At 53.4% G+C, this 27,206-nt stretch overlaps 1 protein-coding gene across 1 annotated transcript; it reads right to left on the bottom strand.

The window, feature by feature from the left end:
• Positions 1–23,354: 23,354 nt before the first annotated feature.
• On the bottom strand, positions 23,355–25,364 carry LOC134669401 (uncharacterized). Its single transcript, XM_063526925.1, has one exon. It carries the CDS (start codon positions 25,362–25,364, stop codon positions 23,355–23,357), a length of 2,010 nt encoding a protein of 669 aa, XP_063382995.1.
• Positions 25,365–27,206: the final 1,842 nt, after the last annotated feature.

The raw sequence follows: 27,206 nt of genomic DNA, 5'->3' as shown, positions 1-27,206 counted from the left end.
TAGGTTAAGATTAGCGTACCAGCCCAAAATCCGGGTTTTCTGCGACCCCGGGAACGGGAGATATCAGCGGTCAAAGTTGAACTTTGACAGTTCTCGCCGCCATCTTGGAAAGACTCAAACCAAGATATCTCCCAAACGGTAAGTCGTAGAGGACCGGGGTTTTTTGCAGGGGTACAGGCACGACCTCCTCTGTGTAGGTACTCACACTCCAGAATTCTTCAGAGCTTTCAGGAATAAAAATTTTTCAAAAAATTTTTAGTCCTGAAAGTTAGCCCAGGGGATAGAGCTCGTCGAGCACAGTAAAACGAGCCCAAGCACGGCAAAATTGGGCCATCGGTTCCCGAGTTACAGTAAGATACCTGACTTGAAACCGGTTCTGGAGACCGATACCAGAAACTTTAAATCGCCACTGCTCGGGAACTCCTGGGACTAGGATAGCCGTGTTTGGTATCGCTGGAAAGGGCCCGGGGAGAGCTACCTCTTGAGCATAGAAATTTGGCTCTAGGTAGAGCTCAAAAATTTTTTGTAAAAATTAGTCATATCTTAGATTTAAGTGATTTCTGTGTTTATACATACAGTCGTAGTAGTTTAATTTGATAGTAGAGTCTGCGACTCTACACCTGTAAAACAAAAATTTTGACTCTACATTTTTAATTTTCTTTTTATTTTTACTTATTTTCTCTTTTAATCTACACTGACGGTAAGTAAAATTACCAGAGCGCCGCCTCCCTTTTACAGAGGCGGAAAACAATTAGTTGACAACTATACTTTGAGTGTAGAGTGTAGTAAGATTAAGTATATTGGGTTGGTCCCTATTGACTGACACAAATACCTCGACATGATCCTCGGTAGAAGCCCGGTCAAACAGACGGGGGACTCAGCTCCCCCCAAACAAAAAACCCCGGAGAAGAGCGTGAGACGGAGCATAGGGGAGTGGGAAGCAGCGAGCAGCAGTGAAAATGGCCCCACTCAAGCCCCCAATGCCAGTACAACAATGCAGGCCGGCCAGGCAAAGCAAAACGAAGCTCTGGCACAGGAGAACAAGGTTACAACTATAACCACAGCCACCTTAGGCCCGAAAAGGCAAAATACGATAACTATATCACCAGCGAAAAAGCATACCGTCGCACCTACAAAAACAAAAAAGGTCTACTCGAGCAGGACGGCAGAGGCCCGGGTCCTCCACGACATGGCGACCAAAAGCATAAAAGATGGGAAAAATGTCAAAACGTCAATCAAAAACGACGTCTTGGTGGCCCTGGACCGGCTGTACCAGCTCGTGAAGGAAGCTGAAACCGGGGCAAAAAAGGAGGCCGATGCCGATACAAGTAAAGGGAAACTAGTAGCAAACAGGGAGATGCCCGAGGACAACAAAGAGGCCACAAATAACTTGGCCGTGGCAGACACCGACACCTTCCTGTTAAAACTGGAAGAGCAAACCAGGCTCATCAAAGAAAACAATAGAAAAATGGATGAGCTGAAGGCCTCGGTGAAGACTCAACAGGAGACCCTCGAAAGGATGGTGACAACGGCGACATATGCCGGCGTGACAGCGGGACCGCCCAGTGCGGTCCCTAAAGTCAGACCGGAAGTAAGAGGCACCTTACACACCGTTGTCATCACCTCCAAAAACGAAACTGAAACAGGTGAGGAGGTCCTGGACAGAGTAAGAAAAGCGGCTGACGCCAAGGAGGGATGGATAAAGGTGGAAAGGGTAAGAAAGGCGAAGGACAGAAAGGTACTTATGGGATTCGGGACCAAAGGAGAGAGGGACAAATTCCGAGAAAGGATGGAGAGCCAGGGAGTCGACCTCAACGTCGAGGAAGTGAAAAACAAAAACCCGCTTCTGATAATGAGAGACGTGCTACAGATAAATAGCGACGAAGACATAATAAGGGCCCTCCAAAATCAGAATCGGGATGTTTTCCATGGCCTCGACGAAGAGGAAAGACACCTGGAGATCAAATACCGCAGAAAAGCAAGAAATCCACTAACTTGCCACGTCGTTCTAAGGGTATCCCCCACAATTTGGAACAGAGCACTTGAAGGAAAGCGCCTGAGGATAGATCTCCAGAGTATCCGCGTAGAGGACCAGAGCCCCCTAGTGCAATGCACGCGCTGCCTGGGCTATGGCCACAGTCGGCGATTCTGCAAAGAGCCAGCAGACCTGTGCGGCCACTGCGGTGGACCGCACTTAAGAGAAGCATGCCCGGAAAAACTCACAGGAGAAGCAGCGGCGTGCATAAATTGTACTCGGGCCAAAATGGAAAACTGCGCCCACGATGCATTTAGCAATGAGTGCCCAGTCAGGAGAAAGTGGGACACATTAGCCCGGGCATCCGTAGCGTACTGCTAAGGTGGCCCCGGAGAACAAAGGATACCAATGTATGCAGGCAAACCTCCAGCGCAGCAAACTGGCTACTACCGAACTCTTGCTGGAAGCCAAAAAGCGCAAAACGGCCATCGCGATGATTCAGGAGCCCTATGTGGGGAAGGAAGGAGAGGTGCAGGGATACCCAGGGGTTAGGATCTTTCAAGACAAAAAAGTGGAAGAGGGACCTGTGAAAGCGGCGGTCATGATCTTCGATGATGATCTCGACGTCACACAATACCCTGACCTCACCACAAAGAACATCGTAGTGGTGAAAGCCCGAACAATAGCCTGGACAATAGTGATGGTGTCCCTGTACTTCGAGCCTGATAAACCCATGGTGGAATACCTTGAACACCTCAAAAAAGTGCATAAAGAGATGGGTCAGGTAAAGATCATCGCTGGAGGCGATTTCAATGCCAAAAGTACCTGGTGGGGAAGCCAAATCGAAGACGAGAGAGGGAAAGAGCTGAGTGGACTGCTAGAGGAACTAGAACTCCAGATCCTGAATACAGGTACAACTCCAACATTTGATACAATAAGAGGTGGAAAAAGGTACAGCAGCTATGTGGACGTAACATTGTGCTCTGTTGATACGCTCGAATTAGTCGAAAACTGGCAAGTGAACGAAGGCCTTACAAGTTCAGACCACAACGGTATTACTTTTAAAATAAACCTAAAACCATCGAAAGGAACTAACATACACAGAACAACACGCATTTATAACACGAGAAAAGCAAACTGGGAGCAGTTTCATGGGAAACTGACCCAAGCTTTGCAAGACACTCTACTCACTACACAACACCTGGAAAATGTACACAACACAGAACAAATAGACGAAATATTAAACAATTACACACAAGCCATTACGAACACATGTAAAAGTACTATACCAAACAAAAAGAACGCAAACACACTCACCTTGCCATGGTGGTCCCAGGAACTTGCAGAGAAGAAAAGAAGCGTAGCCACCAAAAAGCGCAGAATTCGCAATGCCGCGCCCATCCGGAGAGCAATGGTGATCGACCTCTACCTGAAAGAAAAAGAAGAATATGAGAATGCTGTACGAATTGCACAGACGGAGAGTTGGAAGGAGTTTTGCTGTAAGCAGGATCGGGAGGGAGTGTGGGAGGGGATATATAGGGTGATGGGAAGAATTACTAAGCGAGAGGAAGACCAGCTGTTACAGAACGAGGGAAAAACGTTGGATGAACGAGGATCGGTGGAGTTACTAGCCAGAACCTTTTATCCCGATGACAGCGAAAAAGAGGATACGATGAACCATCGTCGCATCAGAGACTTAGCGCAAAAAGTAAACGTGAGGCATCATGATGAAAAACATGACCCCCCGTTTACGCAGAGCGAGCTTAATGCGACGATGAGGTCATTTAATCCAAAAAAGGCACCAGGATCCGACGGCTTCACCGCCGACATATGCGTCCAAGCCATAAAATGTAGTCCCGACTTCTTCCTGGCACTATTAAATAAGTGCCTTGAACACTATTACTTTCCAAAGATATGGAAAGAGGCCACAGTGGTAGTACTCAAAAAACCCGGTAAGGAGTCCTATACTTTGCCCAAATCTTACAGGCCGATTGGGCTTTTGCCTGTCTTGGGCAAGATATATGAGAAGATGTTGGTGGCCCGCCTCAAGCACCATATACTACCAAAAATCAGTCCTAAGCAGTACGGTTTTATGCCCCAAAGAAGCACCGAAGACTCCCTCTATGACCTGATGCAGCACATACAAGGTAAATTAAAAGCAAGAAAGCTGCTTACCATGATATCACTGGATATAGAGGGAGCCTTCGACAGCGCATGGTGGCCTGCCATAAAAACGAGACTGTCAGAAGAAGACTGCCCGATGAACTTGAGACGAACCATCGACAGCTATCTAGAAAATAGGAAAGTAACAGTGAGATACGCTGGACAAGAATATAACAAAGGCACAAACAAGGGGTGTGTCCAGGGATCCATAGGGGGACCCATTCTGTGGAATCTCCTCCTGGACCCTCTGCTGAGAAAACTGGAGCAGAACGGAGTCTTCTGCCAGGCGTTCGCGGATGATGTGGTGTTGATTTTCGATGGCGACACGGCCCTAGACATAGAAACGCAGGCAAATGCGACCCTCGAACATGTTCGGACGTGGGGCATCGACCACAAACTGAAATTTGCTCCACACAAAACATGCGCAATGGTAATTACTAGAAAACTAAAATTCGATGCACCACGCCTGAGCATGGGCGGGGTGAACATAGCCATGTCAAACGAAATAAAAATACTGGGCCTCACCATCGACCACAAGCTAACATTCAACCAGCATGTGGCGGGCGTCTGTAGGAAGGCTCTTAATATGTATAAAAAGTTGGCCCGGACGGCCCGTGTAAGCTGGGGGTTGCACCCGGAGGTCATCCGCACTATTTACACGGCGGCAGTGGAGCCGGTCGTTCTATATGCCGCAAGCGCGTGGGCACCCGCCGCCAAAAAACTGGGAGTGATAAAACAGCTTAACACCGTACAAAGAGGTTTTGCCCAAAAGATATGCAAGGCATATAGAACAGTCTCATTAAACTCAGCACTGCTGCTCGCTGGGATGCTCCCATTAGACCTCAGAGTTCAAGAGGCGGCTTCTTTGTACGAGGCAAAGAAAGGAGTGCCCCAGTCGGCACTGCTGGATCGGGAGGTAGAACGGATGTCTTCGGCCATGGAAGCACCCCACCCGGCTGAGCACAGCGACCTGGAAGTCATAAGTCTGGTAGACCAACAACAAGTAGACAGCTACAGTAATTACCAAGTTCGCATCTTTACGGATGGGAGCAAGATTGGGGGCAAGGTTGGGGCCGCGTTATCCATATGGAAAGGCGAAACTGAGATCAAAGCCCACAAACTTGCTCTCTCCGAACAATGCACAGTCTACCAGGCTGAGCTCTTGGCGCTGTGCAAAGCTACGAGAGAGATCACAGCGAGCAGGGAAAAGACATTTGGAATTTACAGTGACTCAATGGCGGCCCTCCAAACAATCCAAAATCGAAAATGTTTCCACCCTCTAGCAGTAGAAGCCAGGGATAACCTTCGAACCTCATCCCGGCAGGGCAAAATGGTAACCTTGCACTGGATAAAGGCTCACGCCGGACTGGAAGGGAACGAGAGGGCGGATGTGTTGGCAAAGGAGGCCGCCGTTGGGTCAAAGCGAAAACCAAATTACGACAGGTGTCCGGTTTCATTCGTAAAGCGAGCCATTCGAACGGCAACGATTGAGGAATGGAACCGGAGATATGTCGATAGCGACACCGCCTCTGGAACAAAATTATTTTTCCCGGACGCAGTAAATGCCTACAAAATGGTACGGAAAATACAGCCAACAGGTATAAGAACCCAACTGATGACGGGCCACGGCGGGTTCTCGGAATACCTACATCGATTTAAATGTAAAGAGAGCCCGTCGTGCATATGTGACCCCGCAGTCAGGGAGACGGTGCCGCATATCTTGCTGGAGTGTCCTGTCCATGACCAAATGCGGTTTGACCTGGAAATGAAATTAAACTTAAACTTAAAACTAGCAAATATGAAAGAGTTAATAACATCAGCTAACAGAGAGGAATTCTTAAACTATTGTGAAAAAATTTGTAAACAAGTAGCAAAACGAAACGAGAGCTCATAAATTATGTTTACATAATATAATGATTATATTAATGTTAAGCATAAAAGTTTATATAATGCAATAAAAAAAAAAAAAAAAAAAAAAAAAATAGTACTAAGAACATGTAATAAATATAGTTTAAGGGAAATAGATGTAAGAAATGTGACAAAACTGTAAAACAATAAAAGATATGTGTTGAAATTGATTCACCCACCCATCCCGAATCTCATGAGAAATGAAAATAAATAAATAAATAGAATATATATAGTATAGATAGAGATAGAGATATAGGTGGGAATCCCACCCACAAAAAAGTACGAAAGATGATGAATGCAAGAAAGAATTGTATGTAGAATGAAAGTGCGAGAAGCAAATAAGCGAGAACTGGCATGAAAGAGAAACCAGAAAATACAGGCTCCGATCATGTTGGAGGTAGAAGCATAGGAAAAAAAAAAAAAAAAAAAAAAAAAAAAAAAAAAAAAAAAAAAAAAAAAAAAAAAAAAAAAAAAAAAAAAAAAAAAAAAAAAAAAAAAAAAAAAAAAAAAAAAAAAACCTAACCTAACCTAACCTAACCTAACCTAACCTAACCTAACCTAACCTAACCTAACCTAACCTAACCTAACCTAACCTATCCTAACCTAACCTAACCTTTTTTTTTTTTTTTAAGAGGGGAAATGCGTTACGCATACCACCCGGCGCGGGGACGGGCCGGGATGGTTATGTGGGACTCCCTGTTGTGGGCTAATGAGACCCCAGGTTTACCCACTAAAACCCCTCTGTTTGCCGCCTCAAAGCTATAAGGCGGGGCACGGGAAACGACCGAGACCATGCTTCCGAAACCCCGCCAATGGCTGTCCGATCTTTGGACTCGACTTCGGAGGAAGTATTCCTCTGTCACTTTAAAAGTGCGCCATTAAGTCGGCGTACTGGCCATCCCAGGGACCCTCGTGTAGGCGACAGGCGTCCCCGAGCCTGCCGCCCACGGATACCCTTAAGGGGGAAGTCGACGGTCGTACGCCAAACGCCTCCGTCCTACGCGCTTGTGGCGCATCGGTTGGGAGGCTGGGTCTTCTTCCCTTTCTCTTTCCGCGGTCTCTTTCCTAGATATTACATCTTCGCAGAAAGAGACCACCGCTTTCCATGATCTCTCGCTGTCTGCCATAGTTTTCACCACGGCAGGCAGGGAGAGGTCGCGCCCTACTACAGCCACGAGTGTGGCCCGCTGTTCTGTCCAAGCTGGGCATACAGCCAGCGTATGTTGTGCCGTGTCTTCGGCAGCACCGCACCCGTGGCATATCGGCGTCGGTTCTCGGCCCAATCTGTTGCACAGATATCGTCCAAAACATCCGTGTCCTGAGAGGACCTGCGTCACTCGGAATGTTATAGGGCCATGGTCCCGGTCAAGCCATTGTTTTAGGACCGGACGTATTGCCTCTATAGTTAGGTGACCAGCAATCGGATGCGCCAGTCTCTCCTCCCAAATGTCCACCATTTCCAGCCGAATTGCTTCGCGCCGTCCATCAATTTCTCTTGGTGCTGGTGCCTCATCCCTCTCATGCATATCCTCGCGCCAGCGGTAAACAGCTGCGAGGGCTCTTGCATCGAGGTCCCAGGGCAAGGATCCCGCTAAAGCACACGCAGCATCCGTAGATATGGTACGGTATCCCCGGATTACCCGCAGCGCCATTGCTCTTTGCGCTTTTCTCAGCTGGGTAGCGTTTTGCCTTCCAATGGCGTCAGCCCAGACGGGTGCGCCATATAACGCCATGGAGCGAACGACTCCCGTGTACAAACGGCGGCATGAAGCCTTGGGCCCTCCCAAGTTCGGGAGTATACGCCCCAGGGCCGCCGCTGTACTGAGCAGTTTTGGAGCCAAGTGTTCGAAATGGGCCCGAAAGTTCCATTTGCTGTCAAGTATGACGCCCAGGTAGCGCAAGGTCGGCTTGACAGCAATCGGGACCCCGCCTACTATGATTTGGGCTCCTACCGGAGGACCTCTACGGTGGCCATAAAAACAAATGGCCTCGGATTTCTGTAGGCCGACTTCCAGGCCCAACCGCCTTATTCGGTTGACAACGTGGGCTACACCCGCAGTTGCCAGAATGGCCGCATCTCGGAAACTGGGCCCGCGGGCCGTCACCAACGTATCATCGGCATAACAAAACACGTCAACTCCAGGAAGGTTTGCCCCCCGCAGGACCCAGTCGTAGCCGACATTCCAAAGTAGCGGGCCCAAAACCGATCCTTGAGGGACACCGCACTCCATCCTTTTCTGTCCCCAATTTCGCTGCCCAGGCCAGATCACAAATCGCTCACTTAAATAGGCCCTGATGATATGGGCCAGGTGAGGAGGAGCCCTGTGGTAGCGCAAAGCTTCATTTACAGTTTCCCAGGGCATGGTGTTGAAGGCGTTGGCTATGTCTAAAGACACAGCCAAGACGACCTCGCCCCGAGAAATCGACTCCTGTGCAAGCCTTTTCACTTGCAGAATCGCGTCCACTGTAGAACGGCCGCTCCTGAAGCCGTATTGATTTTCGGCCAGGTCTGGACCAACCTCTCTTAGATGCTTGATGAGGCGGGATGCTATGATGCGCTCGAATAGCTTCCCCACCTCATCAAGCAAAACAATCGGCCGGTACGCTGAAGGCGAATCAGACGGACGACCCTCTTTCTTTAGCAGGACCAGTTTTCCCGATTTCCATGCTACTGGGAAGCGGCCCTGCTCCAGGCATGCCGTGAAGAGACGGATAAGACGCGGCTCCAGTTCTTTCAACGCGAGAGCCCAAGCGCGGCCAGGGACTCCATCTGGGCCGGGGGCAGTGTTCTTGGCTCGCATCTTAATCACTGCTACGCCAAACTCAACCGTTGTTACAGGTGGCACTTCAGCTTCCTCCACTTCATCTGCTCGTGGTGGTGCCATTGCTGGCGGCCTGTTGTTTCTTCCCCTAGGGAACAATGCCGAGACAACGTCGCTGACAAACTCTGGTTCTAACGTTTGGGTGAGCGGGGGGCCCCAGGAGCGCAATTTGTTCCTTACGAGCTTGTAGGGCCGGCCCCACGGGTCCACATTCAAGGTGTCCAGGAATGCTTCTCTCGCAGCGTCCATGGCATTTCCTATGGCGGCTTTTAGGGACTTCTTTGCCTCCTTATACAAGGCGTAAAGGTTCCTTTCTGCGTCTTCGTCTGTTCGTCGGCGCCTCTGCCTTGTGTACCGACGCCGCGCGGCTGTACAGTCCTTGCGCATTTGTGCAAGCTCAGCAGTCCACCAGTACACCTTTCGTTTTTGTGGTGGAGGCTTGGCTCGGGGCATCGCCGTATCGCATATTAGTGTCATGGCATCCCGGAACCAGGATGCTTCCGTCTCCACCACTACTTCGCCTTCCGGCGAAGGAAGCCACGCCTGTACAATAGCCGCCTCTAAAAGAAGGTCTCGATCCATTTTGCCGAGAGCCCATCTTGGACCTCCGCCGCCAATCGGTAGCCTGCAATTTTGGCCAGTTTGAACTGATGGCGATGTGGAGACGTCGTAACGAATGTACAGGTGATCGGACAACGTCTCCACATCTTCCAGTACCCTCCAATCATGGACACAGCGTGCCAGGGCGGCATTTGTGAAAGACAGATCCACTATTGATCCGCCTTGTTGCCGCACGCACGTGTTAGCGACTCCCTGGTTGGCTAGAGTCAGCCCTGACGCAAGTGCCCACTCTTCAACGACCTCACCGCGCACGTCCGTCGCCGGCGAACCCCACGCAGTGGACTTCGCGTTAAAATCTCCAGCGACGACCACTGACCCCCGGCCATAAAGCTGGCTGACTCGGGCGCCTACCTCCGCCAGGAACCGTTCGAATTCAGCCAAACAGCGATTCGGAGAGAAGTAGATGCCGACAAAAGTGACACGTTCATAATTTGCCGACACATAACCTTTCCCCCGGACAACGTTTTCGAATGTGCCTCCTCTTGCCATCAATGCGACAACTCCGTCTATATCAGACACCCAATCGCTTCGCGGTGGGACTGAGTACGGCTCAGCCACAACTGCCACATTAATACTCCACTGAGCCAGGGATTGTAAAAGCAGATCTTGAGCCCTGGCGCAGTGATTAAGGTTAGTTTGCAACACCTTAATTGTCATTAATTGTCGGTCGTTACAATGTCCATCTCATCTTCTTCCACCGCACCGGTGGAAGGGATAACAGCCTGGGAGGGGGCCCGGGGGCCATCGCCAGCGCGTTTTGTATTCTTTGGGCTAGGGTTGGTGCAAGCTTTGGACCCGATTTTATGGTCCGCAGGTTTGCCTGCAGCATGACACAGGATACATTGAGTTGATCCAGAGCACGCTGACCTCTTATGTCCTGGTTGACCGCAATTATAGCAGCGGTTACTGTAGTCTTCAGTCGCTGTGCATTGAACCCCAGCATGCCCCATCTGCAGGCAGCGAAAGCACCTCATGGGTCTTTCTTCAAGAAGGCTAACTTTAGCCGAGAGGCCCCAGCCGAGTTCAAGGCGACCAGCCTGTGTGACTTTCTTGGCTGCGGTAACAGGGCAGCGCACCCACAGAGTGCCGAGTCTTCTAATACCGCGACGAACCTCACCAGTCTTTACCAGGTCTGTTGAGCACTCGCCGGCGCTGGCGATCGCAGCTACTACCACCTCGGGCGTTATTGAGTCGTCCAACTCTGTCAACCTGAGCTCTGCGCATTTGACAGGTCTTGATACACGAACAGCTTCTGGACCCAGCTTTTCCGCAAGCGCTCTGGCCAGTTGGTCGGCCTTATCACCACTGGTAGTTCCTGGGACCTCTAGAACGGTGCCCCCAGTGATCGCGCGTTTGATTCGCAATGCAGAAATGCCGAGTCCAGCCAAGTCAACCCTACTCTTGGCCTCCGTAAGTACATTCGCATACGTCACCCCCCTTTCAACTGCCTCTGGGAGCAGTGTCAGAACCACCGCTGACGAACGCGGGGGCACTAGTTTGCGTACCTTCTTTGGTTGCTGTTTCTCTTTCGGTTGTGTTTTGGAAACAGCATTGGCCGCCTTCTTTTAACCTTTTTTTTTTTTTTTTTTAAGAGGGGAAATGCGTTACGCATACCACCCGGCGCGGGGACGGGCCGGGATGGTTATGTGGGACTCCCTGTTGTGGGCTAATGAGACCCCAGGTTTACCCACTAAAACCCCTCTGTTTGCCGCCTCAAAGCTATAAGGCGGGGCACGGGAAACGACCGAGACCATGCTTCCGAAACCCCGCCAGCGGCTGTCCGATCTTTGGACTCGACTTCGGAGGAAGTATTCCTCTGTCACTTTAAAAGTGCGCCATTAAGTCGGCGTACTGGCCATCCCAGGGACCCTCGTGTAGGCGACAGGCGTCCCCGAGCCTGCCGCCCACGGATACCCTTAAGGGGGAAGTCGACGGTCGTACGCCAAACGCCTCCGTCCTACGCGCTTGCGGCGCATCGGTTGGGAGGCTGGGTCTTCTTCCCTTTCTCTTTCCGCGGTCTCTTTCCTAGATATTACATCTTCGCAGAAAGAGACCACCGCTTTCCATGATCTCTCGCTGTCTGCCATAGTTTTCACCACGGCAGGCAGGGAGAGGTCGCGCCCTACTACAGCCACGAGTGTGGCCCGCTGTTCTGTCCAAGCTGGGCATACAGCCAGCGTATGTTGTGCCGTGTCTTCGGCAGCACCGCACCCGTGGCATATCGGCGTCGGTTCTCGGCCCAATCTGTTGCACAGATATCGTCCAAAACATCCGTGTCCTGAGAGGACCTGCGTCACTCGGAATGTTATAGGGCCATGGTCCCGGTCAAGCCATTGTTTTAGGACCGGACGTATTGCCTCTATAGTTAGGTGACCAGCAATCGGATGCGCCAGTCTCTCCTCCCAAATGTCCACCATTTCCAGCAGAATTGCTTCGCGCCGTCCATCAATTTCTCTTGGTGCTGGTGCCTCATCCCTCTCATGCATATCCTCGCGCCAGCGGTAAACAGCTGCGAGGGCTCTTGCATCGAGGTCCCAGGGCAAGGATCCCGCTAAAGCACACGCAGCATCCGTAGATATGGTACGGTATCCCCGGATTACCCGCAGCGCCATTGCTCTTTGCGCTTTTCTCAGCTGGGTAGCGTTTTGCCTTCCAATGGCGTCAGCCCAGACGGGTGCGCCATATAACGCCATGGAGCGAACGACTCCCGTGTACAAACGGCGGCATGAAGCCTTGGGCCCTCCCAAGTTCGGGAGTATACGCCCCAGGGCCGCCGCTGTACTGAGCAGTTTTGGAGCCAAGTGTTCGAAATGGGCCCGAAAGTTCCATTTGCTGTCAAGTATGACGCCCAGGTAGCGCAAGGTCGGCTTGACAGCAATCGGGACCCCGCCTACTATGATTTGGGCTCCTACCGGAGGACCTCTACGGTGGCCATAAAAACAAATGGCCTCGGATTTCTGTAGGCCGACTTCCAGGCCCAACCGCCTTATTCGGTTGACAACGTGGGCTACACCCGCAGTTGCCAGAATGGCCGCATCTCGGAAACTGGGCCCGCGGGCCGTCACCAACGTATCATCGGCATAACAAAACACGTCAACTCCAGGAAGGTTTGCCCCCCGCAGGACCCAGTCGTAGCCGACATTCCAAAGTAGCGGGCCCAAAACCGATCCTTGAGGGACACCGCACTCCATCCTTTTCTGTCCCCAATTTCGCTGCCCAGGCCAGATCACAAATCGCTCACTTAAATAGGCCCTGATGATATGGGCCAGGTGAGGAGGAGCCCTGTGGTAGCGCAAAGCTTCATTTACAGTTTCCCAGGGCATGGTGTTGAAGGCGTTGGCTATGTCTAAAGACACAGCCAAGACGACCTCGCCCCGAGAAATCGACTCCTGTGCAAGCCTTTTCACTTGCAGAATCGCGTCCACTGTAGAACGGCCGCTCCTGAAGCCGTATTGATTTTCGGCCAGGTCTGGACCAACCTCTCTTAGATGCTTGATGAGGCGGGATGCTATGATGCGCTCGAATAGCTTCCCCACCTCATCAAGCAAAACAATCGGCCGGTACGCTGAAGGCGAATCAGACGGACGACCCTCTTTCTTTAGCAGGACCAGTTTTCCCGATTTCCATGCTACTGGGAAGCGGCCCTGCTCCAGGCATGCCGTGAAGAGACGGATAAGACGCGGCTCCAGTTCTTTCAACGCGAGAGCCCAAGCGCGGCCAGGGACTCCATCTGGGCCGGGGGCAGTGTTCTTGGCTCGCATCTTAATCACTGCTACGCCAAACTCAACCGTTGTTACAGGTGGCACTTCAGCTTCCTCCACTTCATCTGCTCGTGGTGGTGCCATTGCTGGCGGCCTGTTGTTTCTTCCCCTAGGGAACAATGCCGAGACAACGTCGCTGACAAACTCTGGTTCTAACGTTTGGGTGAGCGGGGGGCCCCAGGAGCGCAATTTGTTCCTTACGAGCTTGTAGGGCCGGCCCCACGGGTCCACATTCAAGGTGTCCAGGAATGCTTCTCTCGCAGCGTCCATGGCATTTCCTATGGCGGCTTTTAGGGACTTCTTTGCCTCCTTATACAAGGCGTAAAGGTTCCTTTCTGCGTCTTCGTCTGTTCGTCGGCGCCTCTGCCTTGTGTACCGACGCCGCGCGGCTGTACAGTCCTTGCGCATTTGTGCAAGCTCAGCAGTCCACCAGTACACCTTTCGTTTTTGTGGTGGAGGCTTGGCTCGGGGCATCGCCGTATCGCATATTAGTGTCATGGCATCCCGGAACCAGGATGCTTCCGTCTCCACCACTACTTCGCCTTCCGGCGAAGGAAGCCACGCCTGTACAATAGCCGCCTCTAAAAGAAGGTCTCGATCCATTTTGCCGAGAGCCCATCTTGGACCTCCGCCGCCAATCGGTAGCCTGCAATTTTGGCCAGTTTGAACTGATGGCGATGTGGAGACGTCGTAACGAATGTACAGGTGATCGGACAACGTCTCCACATCTTCCAGTACCCTCCAATCATGGACACAGCGTGCCAGGGCGGCATTTGTGAAAGACAGATCCACTATTGATCCGCCTTGTTGCCGCACGCACGTGTTAGCGACTCCCTGGTTGGCTAGAGTCAGCCCTGACGCAAGTGCCCACTCTTCAACGACCTCACCGCGCACGTCCGTCGCCGGCGAACCCCACGCAGTGGACTTCGCGTTAAAATCTCCAGCGACGACCACTGACCCCCGGCCATAAAGCTGGCTGACTCGGGCGCCTACCTCCGCCAGGAACCGTTCGAATTCAGCCAAACAGCGATTCGGAGAGAAGTAGATGCCGACAAAAGTGACACGTTCATAATTTGCCGACACATAACCTTTCCCCCGGACAACGTTTTCGAATGTGCCTCCTCTTGCCATCAATGCGACAACTCCGTCTATATCAGACACCCAATCGCTTCGCGGTGGGACTGAGTACGGCTCAGCCACAACTGCCACATTAATACTCCACTGAGCCAGGGATTGTAAAAGCAGATCTTGAGCCCTGGCGCAGTGATTAAGGTTAGTTTGCAACACCTTAATTGTCATTAATTGTCGGTCGTTACAATGTCCATCTCATCTTCTTCCACCGCACCGGTGGAAGGGATAACAGCCTGGGAGGGGGCCCGGGGGCCATCGCCAGCGCGTTTTGTATTCTTTGGGCTAGGGTTGGTGCAAGCTTTGGACCCGATTTTATGGTCCGCAGGTTTGCCTGCAGCATGACACAGGATACATTGAGTTGATCCAGAGCACGCTGACCTCTTATGTCCTGGTTGACCGCAATTATAGCAGCGGTTACTGTAGTCTTCAGTCGCTGTGCATTGAACCCCAGCATGCCCCATCTGCAGGCAGCGAAAGCACCTCATGGGTCTTTCTTCAAGAAGGCTAACTTTAGCCGAGAGGCCCCAGCCGAGTTCAAGGCGACCAGCCTGTGTGACTTTCTTGGCTGCGGTAACAGGGCAGCGCACCCACAGAGTGCCGAGTCTTCTAATACCGCGACGAACCTCACCAGTCTTTACCAGGTCTGTTGAGCACTCGCCGGCGCTGGCGATCGCAGCTACTACCACCTCGGGCGTTATTGAGTCGTCCAACTCTGTCAACCTGAGCTCTGCGCATTTGACAGGTCTTGATACACGAACAGCTTCTGGACCCAGCTTTTCCGCAAGCGCTCTGGCCAGTTGGTCGGCCTTATCACCACTGGTAGTTCCTGGGACCTCTAGAACGGTGCCCCCAGTGATCGCGCGTTTGATTCGCAATGCAGAAATGCCGAGTCCAGCCAAGTCAACCCTACTCTTGGCCTCCGTAAGTACATTCGCATACGTCACCCCCCTTTCAACTGCCTCTGGGAGCAGTGTCAGAACCACCGCTGACGAACGCGGGGGCACTAGTTTGCGTACCTTCTTTGGTTGCTGTTTCTCTTTCGGTTGTGTTTTGGAAACAGCATTGGCCGCCTTCTTTTAACCTTTTTTTTTTTTTTTTTTAAGAGGGGAAATGCGTTACGCATACCACCCGGCGCGGGGACGGGCCGGGATGGTTATGTGGGACTCCCTGTTGTGGGCTAATGAGACCCCAGGTTTACCCACTAAAACCCCTCTGTTTGCCGCCTCAAAGCTATAAGGCGGGGCACGGGAAACGACCGAGACCATGCTTCCGAAACCCCGCCAGCGGCTGTCCGATCTTTGGACTCGACTTCGGAGGAAGTATTCCTCTGTCACTTTAAAAGTGCGCCATTAAGTCGGCGTACTGGCCATCCCAGGGACCCTCGTGTAGGCGACAGGCGTCCCCGAGCCTGCCGCCCACGGATACCCTTAAGGGGGAAGTCGACGGTCGTACGCCAAACGCCTCCGTCCTACGCGCTTGCGGCGCATCGGTTGGGAGGCTGGGTCTTCTTCCCTTTCTCTTTCCGCGGTCTCTTTCCTAGATATTACATCTTCGCAGAAAGAGACCACCGCTTTCCATGATCTCTCGCTGTCTGCCATAGTTTTCACCACGGCAGGCAGGGAGAGGTCGCGCCCTACTACAGCCACGAGTGTGGCCCGCTGTTCTGTCCAAGCTGGGCATACAGCCAGCGTATGTTGTGCCGTGTCTTCGGCAGCACCGCACCCGTGGCATATCGGCGTCGGTTCTCGGCCCAATCTGTTGCACAGATATCGTCCAAAACATCCGTGTCCTGAGAGGACCTGCGTCACTCGGAATGTTATAGGGCCATGGTCCCGGTCAAGCCATTGTTTTAGGACCGGACGTATTGCCTCTATAGTTAGGTGACCAGCAATCGGATGCGCCAGTCTCTCCTCCCAAATGTCCACCATTTCCAGCAGAATTGCTTCGCGCCGTCCATCAATTTCTCTTGGTGCTGGTGCCTCATCCCTCTCATGCATATCCTCGCGCCAGCGGTAAACAGCTGCGAGGGCTCTTGCATCGAGGTCCCAGGGCAAGGATCCCGCTAAAGCACACGCAGCATCCGTAGATATGGTACGGTATCCCCGGATTACCCGCAGCGCCATTGCTCTTTGCGCTTTTCTCAGCTGGGTAGCGTTTTGCCTTCCAATGGCGTCAGCCCAGACGGGTGCGCCATATAACGCCATGGAGCGAACGACTCCCGTGTACAAACGGCGGCATGAAGCCTTGGGCCCTCCCAAGTTCGGGAGTATACGCCCCAGGGCCGCCGCTGTACTGAGCAGTTTTGGAGCCAAGTGTTCGAAATGGGCCCGAAAGTTCCATTTGCTGTCAAGTATGACGCCCAGGTAGCGCAAGGTCGGCTTGACAGCAATCGGGACCCCGCCTACTATGATTTGGGCTCCTACCGGAGGACCTCTACGGTGGCCATAAAAACAAATGGCCTCGGATTTCTGTAGGCCGACTTCCAGGCCCAACCGCCTTATTCGGTTGACAACGTGGGCTACACCCGCAGTTGCCAGAATGGCCGCATCTCGGAAACTGGGCCCGCGGGCCGTCACCAACGTATCATCGGCATAACAAAACACGTCAACTCCAGGAAGGTTTGCCCCCCGCAGGACCCAGTCGTAGCCGACATTCCAAAGTAGCGGGCCCAAAACCGATCCTTGAGGGACACCGCACTCCATCCTTTTCTGTCCCCAATTTCGCTGCCCAGGCCAGATCACAAATCGCTCACTTAAATAGGCCCTGATGATATGGGCCAGGTGAGGAGGAGCCCTGTGGTAGCGCAAAGCTTCATTTACAGTTTCCCAGGGCATGGTGTTGAAGGCGTTGGCTATGTCTAAAGACACAGCCAAGACGACCTCGCCCCGAGAAATCGACTCCTGTGCAAGCCTTTTCACTTGCAGAATCGCGTCCACTGTAGAACGGCCGCTCCTGAAGCCGTATTGATTTTCGGCCAGGTCTGGACCAACCTCTCTTAGATGCTTGATGAGGCGGGATGCTATGATGCGCTCGAATAGCTTCCCCACCTCATCAAGCAAAACAATCGGCCGGTACGCTGAAGGCGAATCAGACGGACGACCCTCTTTCTTTAGCAGGACCAGTTTTCCCGATTTCCATGCTACTGGGAAGCGGCCCTGCTCCAGGCATGCCGTGAAGAGACGGATAAGACGCGGCTCCAGTTCTTTCAACGCGAGAGCCCAAGCGCGGCCAGGGACTCCATCTGGGCCGGGGGCAGTGTTCTTGGCTCGCATCTTAATCACTGCTACGCCAAACTCAACCGTTGTTACAGGTGGCACTTCAGCTTCCTCCACTTCATCTGCTCGTGGTGGTGCCATTGCTGGCGGCCTGTTGTTTCTTCCCCTAGGGAACAATGCCGAGACAACGTCGCTGACAAACTCTGGTTCTAACGTTTGGGTGAGCGGGGGGCCCCAGGAGCGCAATTTGTTCCTTACGAGCTTGTAGGGCCGGCCCCACGGGTCCACATTCAAGGTGTCCAGGAATGCTTCTCTCGCAGCGTCCATGGCATTTCCTATGGCGGCTTTTAGGGACTTCTTTGCCTCCTTATACAAGGCGTAAAGGTTCCTTTCTGCGTCTTCGTCTGTTCGTCGGCGCCTCTGCCTTGTGTACCGACGCCGCGCGGCTGTACAGTCCTTGCGCATTTGTGCAAGCTCAGCAGTCCACCAGTACACCTTTCGTTTTTGTGGTGGAGGCTTGGCTCGGGGCATCGCCGTATCGCATATTAGTGTCATGGCATCCCGGAACCAGGATGCTTCCGTCTCCACCACTACTTCGCCTTCCGGCGAAGGAAGCCACGCCTGTACAATAGCCGCCTCTAAAAGAAGGTCTCGATCCATTTTGCCGAGAGCCCATCTTGGACCTCCGCCGCCAATCGGTAGCCTGCAATTTTGGCCAGTTTGAACTGATGGCGATGTGGAGACGTCGTAACGAATGTACAGGTGATCGGACAACGTCTCCACATCTTCCAGTACCCTCCAATCATGGACACAGCGTGCCAGGGCGGCATTTGTGAAAGACAGATCCACTATTGATCCGCCTTGTTGCCGCACGCACGTGTTAGCGACTCCCTGGTTGGCTAGAGTCAGCCCTGACGCAAGTGCCCACTCTTCAACGACCTCACCGCGCACGTCCGTCGCCGGCGAACCCCACGCAGTGGACTTCGCGTTAAAATCTCCAGCGACGACCACTGACCCCCGGCCATAAAGCTGGCTGACTCGGGCGCCTACCTCCGCCAGGAACCGTTCGAATTCAGCCAAACAGCGATTCGGAGAGAAGTAGATGCCGACAAAAGTGACACGTTCATAATTTGCCGACACATAACCTTTCCCCCGGACAACGTTTTCGAATGTGCCTCCTCTTGCCATCAATGCGACAACTCCGTCTATATCAGACACCCAATCGCTTCGCGGTGGGACTGAGTACGGCTCAGCCACAACTGCCACATTAATACTCCACTGAGCCAGGGATTGTAAAAGCAGATCTTGAGCCCTGGCGCAGTGATTAAGGTTAGTTTGCAACACCTTAATTGTCATTAATTGTCGGTCGTTACAATGTCCATCTCATCTTCTTCCACCGCACCGGTGGAAGGGATAACAGCCTGGGAGGGGGCCCGGGGGCCATCGCCAGCGCGTTTTGTATTCTTTGGGCTAGGGTTGGTGCAAGCTTTGGACCCGATTTTATGGTCCGCAGGTTTGCCTGCAGCATGACACAGGATACATTGAGTTGATCCAGAGCACGCTGACCTCTTATGTCCTGGTTGACCGCAATTATAGCAGCGGTTACTGTAGTCTTCAGTCGCTGTGCATTGAACCCCAGCATGCCCCATCTGCAGGCAGCGAAAGCACCTCATGGGTCTTTCTTCAAGAAGGCTAACTTTAGCCGAGAGGCCCCAGCCGAGTTCAAGGCGACCAGCCTGTGTGACTTTCTTGGCTGCGGTAACAGGGCAGCGCACCCACAGAGTGCCGAGTCTTCTAATACCGCGACGAACCTCACCAGTCTTTACCAGGTCTGTTGAGCACTCGCCGGCGCTGGCGATCGCAGCTACTACCACCTCGGGCGTTATTGAGTCGTCCAACTCTGTCAACCTGAGCTCTGCGCATTTGACAGGTCTTGATACACGAACAGCTTCTGGACCCAGCTTTTCCGCAAGCGCTCTGGCCAGTTGGTCGGCCTTATCACCACTGGTAGTTCCTGGGACCTCTAGAACGGTGCCCCCAGTGATCGCGCGTTTGATTCGCAATGCAGAAATGCCGAGTCCAGCCAAGTCAACCCTACTCTTGGCCTCCGTAAGTACATTCGCATACGTCACCCCCCTTTCAACTGCCTCTGGGAGCAGTGTCAGAACCACCGCTGACGAACGCGGGGGCACTAGTTTGCGTACCTTCTTTGGTTGCTGTTTCTCTTTCGGTTGTGTTTTGGAAACAGCATTGGCCGCCTTCTTTTAACCTTTTTTTTTTTTTTTTTTAAGAGGGGAAATGCGTTACGCATACCACCCGGCGCGGGGACGGGCCGGGATGGTTATGTGGGACTCCCTGTTGTGGGCTAATGAGACCCCAGGTTTACCCACTAAAACCCCTCTGTTTGCCGCCTCAAAGCTATAAGGCGGGGCACGGGAAACGACCGAGACCATGCTTCCGAAACCCCGCCAGCGGCTGTCCGATCTTTGGACTCGACTTCGGAGGAAGTATTCCTCTGTCACTTTAAAAGTGCGCCATTAAGTCGGCGTACTGGCCATCCCAGGGACCCTCGTGTAGGCGACAGGCGTCCCCGAGCCTGCCGCCCACGGATACCCTTAAGGGGGAAGTCGACGGTCGTACGCCAAACGCCTCCGTCCTACGCGCTTGCGGCGCATCGGTTGGGAGGCTGGGTCTTCTTCCCTTTCTCTTTCCGCGGTCTCTTTCCTAGATATTACATCTTCGCAGAAAGAGACCACCGCTTTCCATGATCTCTCGCTGTCTGCCATAGTTTTCACCACGGCAGGCAGGGAGAGGTCGCGCCCTACTACAGCCACGAGTGTGGCCCGCTGTTCTGTCCAAGCTGGGCATACAGCCAGCGTATGTTGTGCCGTGTCTTCGGCAGCACCGCACCCGTGGCATATCGGCGTCGGTTCTCGGCCCAATCTGTTGCACAGATATCGTCCAAAACATCCGTGTCCTGAGAGGACCTGCGTCACTCGGAATGTTATAGGGCCATGGTCCCGGTCAAGCCATTGTTTTAGGACCGGACGTATTGCCTCTATAGTTAGGTGACCAGCAATCGGATGCGCCAGTCTCTCCTCCCAAATGTCCACCATTTCCAGCAGAATTGCTTCGCGCCGTCCATCAATTTCTCTTGGTGCTGGTGCCTCATCCCTCTCATGCATATCCTCGCGCCAGCGGTAAACAGCTGCGAGGGCTCTTGCATCGAGGTCCCAGGGCAAGGATCCCGCTAAAGCACACGCAGCATCCGTAGATATGGTACGGTATCCCCGGATTACCCGCAGCGCCATTGCTCTTTGCGCTTTTCTCAGCTGGGTAGCGTTTTGCCTTCCAATGGCGTCAGCCCAGACGGGTGCGCCATATAACGCCATGGAGCGAACGACTCCCGTGTACAAACGGCGGCATGAAGCCTTGGGCCCTCCCAAGTTCGGGAGTATACGCCCCAGGGCCGCCGCTGTACTGAGCAGTTTTGGAGCCAAGTGTTCGAAATGGGCCCGAAAGTTCCATTTGCTGTCAAGTATGACGCCCAGGTAGCGCAAGGTCGGCTTGACAGCAATCGGGACCCCGCCTACTATGATTTGGGCTCCTACCGGAGGACCTCTACGGTGGCCATAAAAACAAATGGCCTCGGATTTCTGTAGGCCGACTTCCAGGCCCAACCGCCTTATTCGGTTGACAACGTGGGCTACACCCGCAGTTGCCAGAATGGCCGCATCTCGGAAACTGGGCCCGCGGGCCGTCACCAACGTATCATCGGCATAACAAAACACGTCAACTCCAGGAAGGTTTGCCCCCCGCAGGACCCAGTCGTAGCCGACATTCCAAAGTAGCGGGCCCAAAACCGATCCTTGAGGGACACCGCACTCCATCCTTTTCTGTCCCCAATTTCGCTGCCCAGGCCAGATCACAAATCGCTCACTTAAATAGGCCCTGATGATATGGGCCAGGTGAGGAGGAGCCCTGTGGTAGCGCAAAGCTTCATTTACAGTTTCCCAGGGCATGGTGTTGAAGGCGTTGGCTATGTCTAAAGACACAGCCAAGACGACCTCGCCCCGAGAAATCGACTCCTGTGCAAGCCTTTTCACTTGCAGAATCGCGTCCACTGTAGAACGGCCGCTCCTGAAGCCGTATTGATTTTCGGCCAGGTCTGGACCAACCTCTCTTAGATGCTTGATGAGGCGGGATGCTATGATGCGCTCGAATAGCTTCCCCACCTCATCAAGCAAAACAATCGGCCGGTACGCTGAAGGCGAATCAGACGGACGACCCTCTTTCTTTAGCAGGACCAGTTTTCCCGATTTCCATGCTACTGGGAAGCGGCCCTGCTCCAGGCATGCCGTGAAGAGACGGATAAGACGCGGCTCCAGTTCTTTCAACGCGAGAGCCCAAGCGCGGCCAGGGACTCCATCTGGGCCGGGGGCAGTGTTCTTGGCTCGCATCTTAATCACTGCTACGCCAAACTCAACCGTTGTTACAGGTGGCACTTCAGCTTCCTCCACTTCATCTGCTCGTGGTGGTGCCATTGCTGGCGGCCTGTTGTTTCTTCCCCTAGGGAACAATGCCGAGACAACGTCGCTGACAAACTCTGGTTCTAACGTTTGGGTGAGCGGGGGGCCCCAGGAGCGCAATTTGTTCCTTACGAGCTTGTAGGGCCGGCCCCACGGGTCCACATTCAAGGTGTCCAGGAATGCTTCTCTCGCAGCGTCCATGGCATTTCCTATGGCGGCTTTTAGGGACTTCTTTGCCTCCTTATACAAGGCGTAAAGGTTCCTTTCTGCGTCTTCGTCTGTTCGTCGGCGCCTCTGCCTTGTGTACCGACGCCGCGCGGCTGTACAGTCCTTGCGCATTTGTGCAAGCTCAGCAGTCCACCAGTACACCTTTCGTTTTTGTGGTGGAGGCTTGGCTCGGGGCATCGCCGTATCGCATATTAGTGTCATGGCATCCCGGAACCAGGATGCTTCCGTCTCCACCACTACTTCGCCTTCCGGCGAAGGAAGCCACGCCTGTACAATAGCCGCCTCTAAAAGAAGGTCTCGATCCATTTTGCCGAGAGCCCATCTTGGACCTCCGCCGCCAATCGGTAGCCTGCAATTTTGGCCAGTTTGAACTGATGGCGATGTGGAGACGTCGTAACGAATGTACAGGTGATCGGACAACGTCTCCACATCTTCCAGTACCCTCCAATCATGGACACAGCGTGCCAGGGCGGCATTTGTGAAAGACAGATCCACTATTGATCCGCCTTGTTGCCGCACGCACGTGTTAGCGACTCCCTGGTTGGCTAGAGTCAGCCCTGACGCAAGTGCCCACTCTTCAACGACCTCACCGCGCACGTCCGTCGCCGGCGAACCCCACGCAGTGGACTTCGCGTTAAAATCTCCAGCGACGACCACTGACCCCCGGCCATAAAGCTGGCTGACTCGGGCGCCTACCTCCGCCAGGAACCGTTCGAATTCAGCCAAACAGCGATTCGGAGAGAAGTAGATGCCGACAAAAGTGACACGTTCATAATTTGCCGACACATAACCTTTCCCCCGGACAACGTTTTCGAATGTGCCTCCTCTTGCCATCAATGCGACAACTCCGTCTATATCAGACACCCAATCGCTTCGCGGTGGGACTGAGTACGGCTCAGCCACAACTGCCACATTAATACTCCACTGAGCCAGGGATTGTAAAAGCAGATCTTGAGCCCTGGCGCAGTGATTAAGGTTAGTTTGCAACACCTTAATTGTCATTAATTGTCGGTCGTTACAATGTCCATCTCATCTTCTTCCACCGCACCGGTGGAAGGGATAACAGCCTGGGAGGGGGCCCGGGGGCCATCGCCAGCGCGTTTTGTATTCTTTGGGCTAGGGTTGGTGCAAGCTTTGGACCCGATTTTATGGTCCGCAGGTTTGCCTGCAGCATGACACAGGATACATTGAGTTGATCCAGAGCACGCTGACCTCTTATGTCCTGGTTGACCGCAATTATAGCAGCGGTTACTGTAGTCTTCAGTCGCTGTGCATTGAACCCCAGCATGCCCCATCTGCAGGCAGCGAAAGCACCTCATGGGTCTTTCTTCAAGAAGGCTAACTTTAGCCGAGAGGCCCCAGCCGAGTTCAAGGCGACCAGCCTGTGTGACTTTCTTGGCTGCGGTAACAGGGCAGCGCACCCACAGAGTGCCGAGTCTTCTAATACCGCGACGAACCTCACCAGTCTTTACCAGGTCTGTTGAGCACTCGCCGGCGCTGGCGATCGCAGCTACTACCACCTCGGGCGTTATTGAGTCGTCCAACTCTGTCAACCTGAGCTCTGCGCATTTGACAGGTCTTGATACACGAACAGCTTCTGGACCCAGCTTTTCCGCAAGCGCTCTGGCCAGTTGGTCGGCCTTATCACCACTGGTAGTTCCTGGGACCTCTAGAACGGTGCCCCCAGTGATCGCGCGTTTGATTCGCAATGCAGAAATGCCGAGTCCAGCCAAGTCAACCCTACTCTTGGCCTCCGTAAGTACATTCGCATACGTCACCCCCCTTTCAACTGCCTCTGGGAGCAGTGTCAGAACCACCGCTGACGAACGCGGGGGCACTAGTTTGCGTACCTTCTTTGGTTGCTGTTTCTCTTTCGGTTGTGTTTTGGAAACAGCATTGGCCGCCTTCTTTTTCTTTTTGCCCTTGGGGCCCACCTTTTGCCATCCTTCCTCTGTTGAGGGACCTGGAGACGCTGGATGGGACCGAAGGGTTGCCGTACTCTGGCTGACAATGGGCTGTGGGGCAATGCTTTTCTTGCCTTTGCCCTTGCCTTTGCCGCTGATCTTTTGCGGCTCTTCAGTATAATTTGGTGGACCCTTCTTGCCAGCGACAGGGGCCACTGGCATCGCGGGCTTTTGGACGACGCTGACGTTAGAAATCGACTCTTTCCTCTTGTCACTTGCCAGAGGTGGACGGAGACTTTGGGCTGGCAATAGTCTGCCTTCTTTCTCCAAACCATCAAATCTAGCATTAATCATGCTACCTACTTGAGTTGTAACAGCCCGGACAATGCTCTCTATGTCCAGGGCCGCAGGTTCGTTAGACTTAGCCTTCTTTTTGGATGGCGCCGGTGGATGAGATCCCGACGGCGCAGATTGAACCACGTTCATTTCCTCTAGGGGAAGCGAACTCCGATGTGACATTTCGAAGCGTTGCATGTCCTCGCGAATTTTTCGGAGCTCAGAACGGACATCTGCTAGTTCCGCTTTAAGGCGCTTGTTCTGTGCCACTAGTTGTCGGGTTTCGTCGGATACCGTGTGTGTCCTAAGCTCCTCAAAGACCTTCTTCATTTCCTTGGCTGATTCCTTTAGAGCTTTTTGAAAGGTACCCTTAAGATGACTGGACTTTTGGGCCACCATGTCAATGGTTTTTGGTGGTCTTAATTGGCGGGTTTTATAAGACAGACACAAGTCCTCCGCCTCTTCTTCGTCGCGAAGGCGAAGTTTTTCGCGTTTCGCCTTATTGCCCGCGCTTGCTGATGTACTAGGACCATCGTCAACATTCGGCGACCTAGATCGCGACCTTTCATTCGAAAGGCGCCGTCTCTTGCTCCAGAAGCTGCTCTCACTCGCTGGGGAGCGTGAGCGTGATCGAGACCGATTTGAGCGCATTGACCGGGCTGAGCGCATGGACCGGACAGAGGTAACACTCCCGTCCGAGTCTGTTGCGGAGACCTTTTCCGCGTCTAGACGCTCAAGCGTCACTTTTGCGACTTTCGTCGCCACCTTCATCGTCAATTCCGAATCAGAAGCAACATTCTTTGTCCGTTCTTCGTTTGCAGGGGTCAGGTTGGGTTTGGGTTTTTGTTGGGTTTGTTTTTTAAGATTATTCAATTGCATAATAAGTCCCACGAGTAGAGGAGAAATAAATTTCCACGGAAGGCAGAGATCCTCGATGCCTAGGTGGCCCTTTTAATACTGTGAGGTCGGGCGGTATCACAGGTTTGGATTCTCATGACTGGTAATCACTCCAGCCGCTCCGAAGAGCATCTTGACGCGGAAAGCCGACACGCCAAGAGTTATGGATTTTTTATTGGGGTTTACTCCCCTTGACCCGGCCGATTAAGGCAAGGTCACCGGTTCCGAGGGCAGGCCTAAAACATGACCAGAACCCACCCCGGGATAACGGTTCGGCCGACGGTGACCGTAGTCTGCACCACTAACTTCTTCCCCGAAGCTAGCAGCACCCGCCGCCCTAGGTGGTTTTTATAGAGGTATTCCGTCCTCGCGGTCCCCGTCCATCGCCAGCGACCCTCGTGCCGACCCCACGGGCCGGGTTACGAGTTGGCCGACAGCTGACTTGAGTCAACCGTCGCCCTCACCATGGGTAATTTTTATAGAGGTTTTCTTCCTCGCAGCCCACACCCCGAAGGGAGACGGCCCCCGCTCCTGGCACCAACGGACCAAGTTTGCGGCTTTGACGATGCACGCACGACATCGCACGACCACCATATACCAATGGTATTGACCACTAGACCACGGCTGCGTCCTCTGCCACCTCAGGTGGAACTGAGGCATGACGGGAGCAGCCAACCACACAACACGGCACTGAAGCCAACGCAGGAGCAAGCTCAACTGCACCACGCCTATGACTGGTAGTTCGCAGAGGAAGGACAGCAAACGCGCAACTGAGCGTCTATCCTCCCCCTCCCAGGGTGCACCACGAGGAGGTCTACCAGCCCTTGCACCCCCGCCTTCTTTTAACCTAACCTAACCTAACCTAACCTTTTTTTTTTTTTTTTCGTTGGAAAAATGCTTTATGCATGCCCACACACCCGGGGGAGAAATGCGGGTTATGTGGGACTCGGCAAAGGCGCCGCTACCCACTAAAAAACCAACGGTATGCCTGCGCGCCGCCAATTGGGCGTGGCCACGGGTTCTCTTAAGTACGCAACCGTGACCACGCCGGCGCCGCTCGCCACTACCACATGCGGCGGGTCCTTCTCTGGGGGGGCTAGAGAGGAACTTCTACCCCTGCCTCCTCAGAAGGCGCGTGGGCATACCACGCGCGCCTTCTCTGCGAGGCCTATGTAATGGGCAGCGACGCCCCCGCGCCGCTGCCCGGACCTCGCTAGGTGGGGGAAAGGAGATGGGCATACGCTCTCCTCCGGGCCCCTGCGCGCTTGCGGCGGATCGGGTGCGAGGCTGGGTCAGCCTCCCGTTCCCTCTCCGCTGCCTCCTTCTGCGACATTACATCCTCGCAGAAGGAGAGAACCGCTTTCCACGACCTCTCGTCGGCGGTCATAGTCTTAACTATGGCTGGCAAGGAGAGGTCGTCCCCCACCACTGCCACGAGATCACGGCGCTGCCCCGCCCAGGCTGGGCATTCCTCCAGGGTATGCTGCGCCGTGTCCTCGGCGCAGCTGCACTGGTGGCACTCGGCCGTCACCTCCCGTCTTGCGAACCGGTGCAGGTAGCTCCCGAAACAGCCATGACCCGTGAGCACCTGCACCAAACGGAAGGTTAACGAGCCCCGCTCTATCTCCATCCAGTTTTGTAGAACCGGCCGGACCGCCTCGACAGTCCTGTGTCCTTCCTCGCGTCCAGCTAGTTGTTCCTCCCATTGGAGGACGA

Source organism: Cydia fagiglandana, chromosome 12, assembly GCF_963556715.1.
Source record: "Cydia fagiglandana chromosome 12, ilCydFagi1.1, whole genome shotgun sequence".
In the NCBI taxonomy this organism is placed as follows: domain Eukaryota; kingdom Metazoa; phylum Arthropoda; class Insecta; order Lepidoptera; family Tortricidae; genus Cydia; species Cydia fagiglandana.
This window is presented reverse-complemented; position numbering and strand designations above follow the sequence as displayed.

Bases quoted from the DNA above. Each gene is read 5' to 3' on its own strand.
- LOC134669401 (XM_063526925.1), bottom strand. From the start codon at position 25,364: ATGAAGGTGGCGACGAAAGTCGCAAAAGTGACGCTTGAGCGTCTAGAC.